This window comes from Amblyomma maculatum, chromosome 1 (genome assembly GCF_055883805.1).
Source record: "Amblyomma maculatum isolate TAMU_Amacu chromosome 1, ASM5588380v1, whole genome shotgun sequence".
Taxonomy (NCBI): domain Eukaryota; kingdom Metazoa; phylum Arthropoda; class Arachnida; order Ixodida; family Ixodidae; genus Amblyomma; species Amblyomma maculatum.
The window spans coordinates 398,084,744-398,096,755 of record NC_139344.1 but is presented as its reverse complement, the minus strand read 5'-3'; the positions used below and the strand labels follow the sequence as shown (position 1 = coordinate 398,096,755).

The 12,012-nt window shown below is 49.6% G+C and overlaps 1 protein-coding gene across 1 annotated transcript; it reads right to left on the bottom strand.

The window, feature by feature from the left end:
- Window positions 1-9,673: 9,673 nt before the first annotated feature.
- Window positions 9,674-11,983, bottom strand: LOC146208671 (membrane metallo-endopeptidase-like 1). The gene has a single exon (XM_084579060.1). The coding sequence runs from the start codon at window positions 11,981-11,983 to the stop codon at window positions 9,674-9,676; it is 2,310 nt and encodes a 769-aa protein (XP_084435186.1).
- Window positions 11,984-12,012: the final 29 nt, after the last annotated feature.

The window sequence follows — 12,012 nt, the reverse complement described above, 5'->3', positions numbered from 1 at the left end:
CGTTCTAAAGGCTTAGCGCAAAGGCACTCTGCGCATCCAACTATAGGGCTAAGGGCGTTGGCCTAGGATGCCTCGCGCTTGATCGTTATTGTAGAAAGTGAACACCATCGTGGTGAACACAAACTGAACACTTTTACGGCACCTGATACGCACTTCCGGTGTGTAGTTTTGCCGAAAATGAATGAATGAATGAATGAATGAATGAATGAATGAATGAATGAATGAAAACTTTATTTCCACTGAAAAGGAGCCCTTCATCTCCCGCTCGCCCGGCACGCAAGCCGGGGAGCGGGTCAGGAGGGCCCCGCAGGCTGAGGTCAGGTGAGGTTACAAGTACTCTTCACGGCCTCAGCCGCCAGGCGGGTCGCGTGCCGCTGAACGGTGGGATCTCCTCTCCGCAGCCGCAGGTGTACGCGGCGGCCAGAATGGCTGTCAAGAACACGGCGGCGGGAGCAGACATCGGCAACGCCATTATAAGAAATCTAGGGGCGGAGCAGATTGCGAGCATCACAAAATTTTTGAATAACCACTGGCAGGTGGAGACTGTGCCGGAGGAGTGGGGGCACGCAGAAATCATCACCATCCCCAAGCCAGGCAAGAAGCCATGTTTGGAGAATATGCGGCCACTGACCTCATGCCTAGGGAAACTGTATGAAAGGATCGTTATGATCAGACTTCAGAACTATTTTGAAGATGAAGATCTCATGCCACACACAATGTTTGGTTTCCGGCCTAAGCTATCGACGCAAGACGTCCTTCTCCTCAAAGAAGAGGTTCTTAGCAACGTGCCAAAGTATGGAGAGCATGTGACCATGGCTCTCGACCTCAAGTGGGAGTTCGACAACGTTAGTCATGAAGCCATACTATCGGGTCTGAGCAATCTATAGATTGCGGGCGAAAGATTCACGGTTACTTCAAGGCCTTCCTTACGGATAGGACCACGACTATAGAGATCGGCGACTTGCGATCGGTCAAGATCAGGGTGCCTAACAAGGGTACGCCTCAAGGATCTGTAATTTCGCTCCTTCTCTTCAACATCGCTATGGTTAGTTTGGCGGAGAAGATGAACGCCACAGACGGCACTCGGCACGCAATGTACGCCGATGACATAACGATTTGGACGACGGAGGGCTCGCTAGGTCTCAAGGAGGAGAGGCTACAATTAAGCAGCCGCGGACTGTGTCGACAACTACGCACGGTCAAGGGGACTTTCGTGTTCGCCCGAAAAATCTGAAATTCTCAGATCTAGTATATAGGCCCCGATACGACAGTAATAGAAGAGGCATCTGGGCGAGTTGGTATGGTGACATGATAGAAAAACAGCGCAATAGACGTAGACGGAGGTGAGGAACATCAGCGCCTGTCCTGTATGTTCCTCACCTCCGTCTACGTCTGTTGCGCTGTTTTTCTATCACGACAGTAAAGTTGACCTCACCGTTATGCTAGCCGGGGCTCGCATACCAGAAGTGCACGTGCTGAGAGTGTTGGGAATGTGGATACAGTAAAATCAGAGGTCGGACCACACGATCAGATTGCTATCTGGATCTTCAGCCCAGATAACGAGAATGACTAGGCTAGTGACCTATAGAAGAAAGGGGATGAAGGAGGAAGACACGCTCAATTTAGTGCGGGCGAAATTGTAAGCAGAACCACGTACAGTCTTCCCTATCAACACCTGAGCCAGACGGAGAAAGAGCAAGTGGAATCGATCCTCAGGAAGGCGTACAAGACAGCGCTGAGGCTGTCACCGGGAAGCGCAGCTTACCTCTCAGATGAGGCTACAACGCACTACGGCGGGACGAGCTCTCCTCCGAAGACTAGGCTATCATATGACAACATGCTGGAGATTGAACGGACGATAGACATACCGGACGCGATCCGGTCTACGTTTGTAGCAGCGCCAATTCCCAAGAACATGCATCCTGTCGTTCATCAGGGTATGCGTAGGGCCAGGGCGGAAGCCTTAGCCAAGACCTATTAGAAAAAGAACACCGTCTATGTAGATGTGACGATGTATTCAAACGAAAGAGATGCGGCGGTGATGGTGGTAGATTTCCAGCTAAAGGAAAAAATGAGCGCCTCGCTACGGAACTGCACCGTGTCTGACGCCGAGGAGGCCGCTATTGCTCTAGCGGTCGTTGAGGGAGGTCCGGGCGTTCGCTGGTTGTAATGACCGATTCGCAAGCCGCTTGCCGAGGATTCACCAGCGGCAGGATTGGCAAAAAACCGGCCGCCATCTTGAAGGCCGGCGGGATAAGCGACACAAAACAACTCGTACTTTGGGCTCCGGGGCACGGCGACATTGCTGGGAACATCCAGGCCGATCTCATAGCCCGAGGTTATGCAAACCGAGGGAAGTCAGAAGCCGAAGAGACCGAGGCAGTGACTCATGGAGGAAGGAAAGCTTAGGAGAGGCCCTGATGTCATTTTTTTTTTTTCAAGCTGGCGCGGCCGCGCCGCGACCGGACGCTGCAACGTCTCTCCTCCTTCTTTACCCTTTCTCCGCGAAGCTCACGTATCTAGGGGCCTTAGCAACGCTGTTGCTAGTGGCCCGAATTTTCATAGCAACAGCGTCGCCGTTGCTAATGGCCCGACTTGGCTAACCCTAAATTTTGACGTCACTTCCGCCACACTTTCTCTAATGCATTGGGAATGGCAAGGGCCTCTCCTAAGTTGTTTCCTTCCTCCATGCAGTGACTCGTACCTACGCAGACATTTTAGTGCACTAACGGGGGACCAGAAAACGGTATCCTCCGCCCCACAAGTTGTTAAACAGGGAGCAGTCAGTGTCTTGGCGGCAGCTACAAACAAATTCTTATCCATGCCTGTCTTTATAGAGCAAGATACATCCGACCGTATACAGGGACACATGTCCCTGGTGTGGACAGAAACCGACAGTTTATCATATCACATGGGCCTGCCAGAAAATAGACGCAGTGCCGATAATTCACAATGCCACACCGGAGCAGTAGGGGGCTCCGCTGTCCAGTTCGGAATCGAAAGACCAGCTTTGGCTGATTGAACGGGCCAGCAGGGTAGCAAAGGCCGCGGGAGTCCTGGACTGAGGACCCAAGCACGGGAGCTCTACATTATTATTTTTCCTTTTTGCATTATATAATGATTTCTCTCTCTCTCTCTCTCCGCAGCCAAACCTCTTTGGCTTCTCTACTGTCAATGTTAATGCCGGCGCCTGGGTTGTCGGCGCATTCCCGTATTTTATGATCTAGTGTGCCTTTTTGGCCGCAATTTTTACATTTAAAATCTTCTTTCTCCCCGGTCTGTGTTAAGAAAACCCAGACAGGGCAGATGTAGTTACCGGCTTGTAATCGCCTCCAGATGCGTGCTTCATTGTTAGTGAGATACCGATCTGGGGGAGGGTAGACTTTCGATCTAATTTGTAAGAAATGTCACGGGTGCGGGTTGAGGCCGCAATTTTAGGTGAACCTTCTCTATTTACTACTGCCGAGACGGCTGCTTCGTGTCGTCCGCATGATGCGTCTACATAAGCAACTTCCTCGACTGCTTTGAAGTTAATTTAGCGATGGCTTTGGCTCTGTGTTCTCTACGTTCTTTGTTGTAGTCTGGGTGCATGTTTCGAGGTAAGGGTGGCACCAGTATATGTATTCCTTTATGTTGGGTGGGATAGATGTTTTCGTCTGTGGGCCTCTGTCTGATCGGAGTCCGACCCATGTCTAGGATGGTTCTGTCTGTCTCCGTCTGACTTAGTCTTTCCAGTTGAGAGATTCTGTCTGCTTCACTGAGCTCTTGCCATGTATTATGAATTCCCAACTTCTCCAGCTTCTCTGTTAACGTAGAGATAGGGAGGCCTAGTGCGCGTTTGGCGCATTTTCGAATTATGACGTCGATTCTTTCACGTTCTGTCTTTTTAAGATTCAGAAAAGGTGTGGGATAACATATGCGACTGATGATGTAGCCCTGTGTCATTTTGAGTAGACTTCGCTCCTCGAGACCGCGTCCTCTAAGCGCTACTCTTCTGAATATGCCCGTAACTTGCTGCGTAGTTCTCCAACTTTTTGATGGTGTTTGTGATCTGCCCTCTTGCTTGGAGGACCATTCCTATGATTCTAATTTCATCTACTTTTGGGACCGGGTAGTTTTCGACATTTATCTTTATATCTGCTATATGTTTCTTATTTTTGGGGTTGTAGATGAATAGTTCTGACTTTTGTGGTGAGCAGGATAGACCGCGTTCCGCAGGGTACTCAACCACCTTATTTGCGGCAGCCTGGAGTTTGTTCTCTATCTCTGCGTCCCTGACTTTGTTTATCCAGAGATTTATGTCGTCTGCAGAAATGCTATATTTTAAGTCCGGTATTTGCTTTAGTTGGGGTGGTAGCCCCCTTATAGCAATATTAAATAGAAATGGAGACAAGACAGAGGCTTGTGGCGTTCCCTTGCTACCCAAGGTGACTGTGGGTGATTTGGCGCTTTGAAAGTTCATGGCGACTTCTCTGTTTGTGAGGAAGTCTTTGATATAGTTATAGGTTCTGATTCCAACCACAATCTCTTGGAGACCGAGCAATGCCTTATGCTTGACATTGTAGAAGGCTTTGGCTAGGTCCAGTCCGAGAATAGCCTTTGTATCCGAAGATTCGTGTGTTATGATATCGTATCAAAGTCAGAGCATCACGTCCTGTGTGCTCAGCCTCGGCCTGAAGCCCACCATTTCGTGTGGCCAGAGGTTCTTTTGCTCCATTAATTTGGTAAGTCTCGTCTGAATAACGCGTTCCATTAGCTTTGCTGCGCACGAGGTCAGCGATATGGATCATAGGTTCTATAGTTTTTGCGGCTTCCCCGGTTTGGGTATGAGGACTAAACTGACAATTTTCCATGATTGCGGTAGTTTTCCAGTCTCACATACCTTATTCGTGTATTCTGTCAGGGCTATGATTGACTCGTCGTCTAGATTTCTGATCCCGCCAGGTCCTGTGGCCGATCTTGTCTTTAATCCAATAATCTCAGCTCGGACTTCAGCCCTAGTGATAAGTCTAAGTCTAGGTTAGGTTTCCCCTCATATGCTGTACCGTTTCGGTTTCCGTTTGTCCGATGTAGATTTCGATCAATTTACTCATCAATTGTTCATCCCAGCCTTCGAAGGCATGTTTAACTTTAGTTTGATTTTACCGAACAGAAGATGGGGGTGCCGTGACGTAAAAGCGTTCAGTTCAGTTTTTGAGCGGAAGTGCTTCCTGCCGATCACAGAGCGTTCCGAAAATGATGCACATCGAGGTCTCCGGCTAGGGAGCCGGCTAAGGAGCGCGTCTCTGTCAGGAAGGTTAGAGCAGACGACGGCGCCCGCAGTGGTGTTCCGTGCTATGGGCGTCCTCGCTAATGAGTTCTGCGCCGCTTTCTCTATCCCAAATAGAGCATAAAAATAGCCGGACACACTGCTGTGTTGTAGGCTGCAGCAATACATACATGAATTTGTCTGCTGGAACAAATTTGTACGGCTTCCCAACGAGGCACTGGGAGACGGAAAGACGGCAGCGTTGGATTCACCTTGCTCGTCGCGATAAGTAAGTTTGAGTTTCGTTTTTTACCCACATCATGCTGTAGAAGTAGGCGCTTGTCGAAGTCTTACAATGGGCAAAAGGGATGTTTGTTGCCATCTGTCTTGATGCTGCACATATATGACTTTGGATAAACGCGCCGTATCTTCGTTCATTGCATGTGCGTAGCAGTGTATGCTGTTGAACCTGAAAAACGTATAAAACACACCAACAACAGCAAAAGACAGACACAGGAGAGCTTACTTCCAACTGATTTTATTTCACGCGAGAAGCAGAATATTTGTACAATTGAGGTCACATGCGCACGAAATAAAATCTCGCTTGAAATAAAATCATTTGGAAATAAGCGCTCGTGTGTCCGTATTTTACTGTTGTCCGTGTGTTTTTATGCGCTTTTCAGGTTCAAAATGTCTAACCAACTCACCCAAACGCAGCCATTATGTGTATGCTACTCACCTTTTTTTACGTTTACCTCTGGAGCGAAGATGACATGGATTGGGTGCCTTCAGCGAAATCCAAAATATGCAGCGGTCGTTTTGTGGGAAATGCGAAATCGAACGAAGAAGAGCACCCGTCGTACGACTCAAGTATTTTCCTCTCAGCCTACAAAAGAGCAAGTGCAAGTTGTTGTTCCGGATGCTATCACAGACGTCACTTTTAGTAGTAAGGATCTAGCTGAAATCCGGGCCGGTTGGTATATTGCACAAAGCTAGCGGCGCAACAGCCAGGGTGCTTTTGCCACTAGATAAACATGTTGCTTGCATTTAATTTGATGGTTTCCGATGGCGCAGTGATGTTTTCGCAACACACTAGGCTGTTACTTAGACCTCATTCCACAATATTATCTCTTTCTTTATCTCTTTCACGTCGTGCACACGGCCTGCTTCAAAAAGCTTCGTTCCTTTCGTGATGCTTGCGTCTCGAAATAATTTTTCAGTTCCATTAATGGCGCTAATTCCCTGCGGAGATGCTGACGGAGCCTTCCTGACAGGGACGAGGAACCGGTCATGCTAGGCGCTGAACGCTGTCTTGAAGGTAGCGGCGCCTAACAGGTGCAGGGCGCTTATACCCAGGCGTCATACTGGAATATGTTGCACACTATACAGCAGGGAGAAGTTAAAGGTTGCAAGGGAACAAAAAAATTAGAGCGATTACATCTTTTGAAATGAGTGCGATCAGCGATGGCCGGCCGGCATTGTGCTTTTGTAACTGCCTATTCCGTTCGCTCAGAATGTTGTCGTATGAAAAACTAGTTTTCGAAGAAAGCAAATGCTCAACGACGAAGAGCTCAAGAAAGGCACAGTGTTCGGTTGGCCAAGAAATCCAGGACTGAAACAAACCAGTGATCCTTGCACTGCTAAAGAGCCATATCCAAATTGGAAAGTCAGATAGGTAGATATCAGCAGCGCAGCCTGGGCCTGCTCACCAGTGCCCAGGAGGCAGCCCAAGCCAATAGTATCCTGGACTAAGGAAATCCCCCACGCAATTCTGTTAACCATATAAAATTTACTCTATCTCTCTCTCTCCGTTTGTTTCACCAAGCAGCTTTCTGGTGGCGCTAGTCCACGCCAACCCTCGTAATTTCTCTTTTTTTTTTAAGCATTTGTATGGGTCAGTTTTATTAATGTAGACTGTACTTTATAAGTGCTAAAAATAGTGCCGCCTTTGGAAAGTGCGCACACCTCTACAAATGTGTCTGTTAGAGGGCAGTTTAACATAGTGGATGCAAGGGACGCCACGCTAACGCCATATTCTTCAGCCTGGGAAAGGGCAACAGAAGAGGGACAAGCGACCACGCAGACCCCTTAAGGCTGCAGGCACTGTGGAGGAGACACTGGTCTGAAGCAACAACTCAACTACCGTAACTGCCGTCTGCCGTCTCCGATTGAGAATCCCCATTAGAGTGGAAACTCTCTGCACTGCTCCGTGGTGGCCGCTTTTCGACGGAGGCAAAAAACGAGGCGCCCGTGTGCTGTGCGATGTCAGTGCACGTTAAAGAACCCCAGACGGCCGAAATTTCCGGAGCCCTCCACTACGGCGTCTCCCATAGCCTGAGCTTCTTTGGGGCGTATAGCCTCGCAAATCAAACCAAACCAAGTTTTGCACTGCAACTCCCACGGTTAAATGTGACGTTACTTGACCTGCCGCATGCAGAGGTGTGTCTATATGACGTCACATCTAGTGATCCGCTGTGGAGAGGCGCTGTAGCCTCGCCGCTATGCACCACGTGACTAGGCGAATGTATAGACCAACCCCGTATTTACAAACAAAGGGGGCGCTCGCTGCGCCGCAGCCGACTGGGGGTGAAAAATAGGGTTCGTCCATAGGAATACATGGAATCGAAATATTTCAAAGCAGTTTTCTCATTTCACGGGTCACCTGTGATGTCGTTATTCGGTACAAAGCAACTATGAACATGCTAGTACAGGTCTTCAAAATATGAAATCTCATTACCGAGGCGAAGTATTTTTACAATACCACGAAACATGTTAGGGTGAGAGTTGGGAGGACGGCCCGTAGAAATACATGTAAACACAAATTACTGGAACGTTTTTCTCATTTCGCAGAGCATCAGAAGTGGTGGCCGGTCGTTAAACGTTGACCAACGCTTTGAAGGAGTGTGTGATAAAGTATGGTGCGTCATTACGGAGGCAGTCTACTTTTAAAATTCCCCGAATAACTTGTGTTATGAATCCAGACACCGCCAAAATGCAAGCTGGGTGTAGCGAATCGCGCAGTTTTGCTTAGTCTGATATGCTGCCGCATAGTGTAAATAAGCTTGATAACACTGTCACTTCAGTGATACGTCCTAGACAGAATTGCATTTAAAAAGCAGTTGTCAGATGCCATATGACATTATGAACCGAACGAGATTCGCGCATTGCAGCAGACGACAGCGTAGCTGGCGATACCCACCGCGGCCGCCCCCGGCTCCGGAGCGTCTGCTAGCGACAGCGGGTGGTGCATAGTCGTCTGCAACTGTGCGCGGTCAGTTTATCGTGCTGTGAGCGGTCCCGCAAGTCGTCATACTTGCATTACTTGCAAGAGAATGCCATGCAACATGACGTCAGGGCGTCGTACAAGACGTTCACCAAGAAATGAGAAGGGTTCAACACTGCTGAACCGAGCAAAATGTTGCGGTAAGTTGTGTTTACATGCATTTCTATGGGTCGCCCTCTGAACTCGCACCCCGATAAGTTTCGCGGTGTTTTAAAAATACTTCGCCTCGGCAATGAGATTTCACACTTCCACGGTCTATTCCAGGGCAATCATGGTTGCTCTGTGCCGAATAACGACATCACAGATGACCCGTGAAATTAGAAAACTGCTTTGGAATATTTCGCTTTCATGTATTCCTATGGGCTTTAAGCCTATTTTCCACCCCCAGTCGGCCCACGCTGGCGATAGAAGCGCCACCGCATCGTGCTTACGTCACTTGTCTATAACATCTGCTTCGCCTGCGCTTGGTCCTTCAGTCTCTCCATGTTGAAGCGCTCGGAGGTCAGAGTGCGGCAACTTTTTGGCACAGGCGGCAGGCTGTTTGGTCGTCATGTCGATATAGTTCGCTGTAAAGAACCAAATATCTAATAGGCCAAACCAATGTGTAGTCCCGCTTAACAGAGCTTCCGCTCATATAAATAACCGGAATAAAACACCGAAAGTTTTTGAGAATCAATTATCCTACTCATACTCTCTAAACTATAGTTCTAGAATACCACATTATGGGAAGAAGCACTTGATATATATAAAGCTGCGCGTTAACCAAGCCTTGCGATCGCACCTATACGTGGCCTAGAGCAACGTATCCAACTCGGAATCCAAGGATCTACAAGGATTCGATTCCCAACTCGCTGTTATTTCAAAGGGACTGATCAAGTTGTGAATCATGCCAACTAAGGCTGTGTCATGTCTCCTGGCGTCACGTGACCCGGGGGTGAATCAGAATCCGGCCAAGTCACCTGCTTTTACATGCTAGAGGAATGATCGTGGTTTTTCACTCGTAGCGCAGACACCGACAGCGCCGCCGTAAGAAGCGAACAACAGGAATTAAGTACCCAGTAAGACCAGTGAGACCATATAGATTATATATAATGTATTCCCTGCACATCATGTTATGGTGTTTATTCGTAGAAGAAGGTTAATCAGAATGGGGAGTTGATACACTTTTTGACAGGGTTCATAAAGCTCCCTTCTGGGCAGTTGAAGGCATTTGCAAATGGTTTGAAATGGCGGAGTGGCCCGTTGACCCGGTACCAAGCGGGACTCTCCGAGCCTTGCCGCATCAATTTGGCGAGAAAGTCAGGGTTATTGTTCTCGCAGTGTCCGAAGGCATAATAAAGGAAAAATAGCTGCTCGTGGGTATACGTCAGCGCTCCCGCCAGCCGAAAAGCTCTAGAGCCTTGTAAAGCTTCGGCCAGGAAAGCTCCGAATGCCGCAGGAATAGCCAGAGCATCGAACAGGTCTGATAACGAAGTCCGCTCGCTGTTCAGCGTGGTATTGGAAAACGGGGGCTTCAAGGACGCGTAGTCCAACTGCAGGCAGCCTCGTATGTTCTCCAAAACGGACACTGGATCCGTAGCCGTCGTGTGGAAATAGAATGTGTACGCCCAGTAATATATGAATCGAAACAGGCTGCGATAAACGCGGCTGGCTACTCTGGGCACGTGCAGGAGCTGGACAGAGGCGTCACTCGACATCACGAAGTCGAACACGGCGAGTGGTATCTCCAAGTTCCGATATGGCGCTTCCAAAGATGGGTATGACCGCAAGAAACCTTTCTTCCAGCCCGTCTTGTACTGCCTGTACCAGTCGGACGACAGCCAGTTTCTCCTCATCATGGCGTTCTTCAACCAGTAATAGAAAAACGCGTTTAGCGGCGCCGTAGGGTTGCTGCTGTACATGTTGCTGAAGTACTTGTTGCGGAACGCCTTGTCGAAGAAGCTGCGTGGTACGAGCGGCTCCCAGGAAAGTGCTCGAAGTTTCCTCAGCAAGCTGTCCTTGAAAGCGCCAAAAAATCGGGAGTCGTTGCGGATGAACTCGTAGAAGCTGGTGTTGAGGCGCTTCAGCAGCAGGTCCCTGAGGGTCTCGTAGCCGAGGAGTTTGACGGAGCCGCTGTAAGCCAGTATCATTGGAACGTACGGTTCCATGCGATCCAATAGCCTGACACAGTAATGGGTAGTAGGCAAGTGCCTGGCGAATTCTGGCTGGTCGGCGTATGCGATAGAGGCCAGCTTGTGTCGCAGCTCAAGGTCTTTGATGAACGGTGACAGCGCCATGGCGACGCGGAACACGATATAATTGAGCACATCTGCCTTTCGTGGCAGCGCTGCCTGGTTCGCAAAGCTGGAAAGGTACTCCAAGCTGGTCACCTTGACTCTGTGTCCGGCGAGAGAGAGAATGCGATCCCCGAACGCACGATCCAACAGGATGCGCCAGTTGAAAATCCTACTGCCGGGCAAATTGGACAAGTTCATTGCACCGCAGTGCTTGGGAAAGAGCATGCAGTCGTGCGTGTGCGAAGCCTTTCGCTGGGCGAGGTCCAATTCGATTTGAGCAACGTCTGTGTCGGCGAACTTGCCCATTGACTGCATCAGAGCCGCGAAGGCGTCAGTGAGGAAGCGGTAGTCCTTCAAAGGGCCCTGCAAAGTGCCGACGAGCAGACGAGGCTCTCCAATCACGGGGGAAAGCGTACCATTGTTTTCGAACTCTTCGACGAGTGAAAAGTGAAAGAGGCTGTCGATACCAAGGTGGCGATGGAGATCACCCATCTTGGAAGACAATTCGTCGGCCCCAATTCGCGAAGAGCTAGTGCTGAGGTAGGGCCAGTCTTGAAATCCCAGTAGGTAGAAGTAGACGCTGCGAATGTGTTCAAAGAGTTCCTCGGTCGGGTTGACGCAGTTGTCGAAGAGAACCTTTACCGACGGCACGACATTATGCTTCTTCGCCAGGACACGAGCCATTATCTCCGCGTAGCTGTATAGAAGGCGGTCGTCAACTGACGTTCGGGCATCTTTGGGGCCGGGTTTGTTGAATGCCATCCAGTTGGCGCAGGCATACTGATAGAAATCGTCGCACGGATTCGTCGTGTTGTCGACGGCTTTGAGGACCTTCTTACCTTCTTTGATACAGGCAGCTGTGCTGCAGACGTAGGGACGAGGCTGGGGGCGCGACTTCGCGGCCAAAGAGGCCATCTCTTCTCCTATCGAATCACTCCAGTTTGCTCTCAGCTCCTCGGCTTGTAGGTCGTCGGTAACGTTCACGGCGAGCTGCATTGGCGCGAAGATGGCTTCCAGTTGTGGCAACGCGATGACACCCAGTAGGACAAAGACGGCGGCTGTCAGCACCGAGACGCCGATCCAGTAGCCTCTCTTGTTCAGTATGGCACTAATGTGCTTCGTTCCGCGGTTTAGCAACACCAACCTGTCGGATGGTAGGATGAGTGTGCTGCGCATGGCAGGAATCGACGTTATGACCTATACTG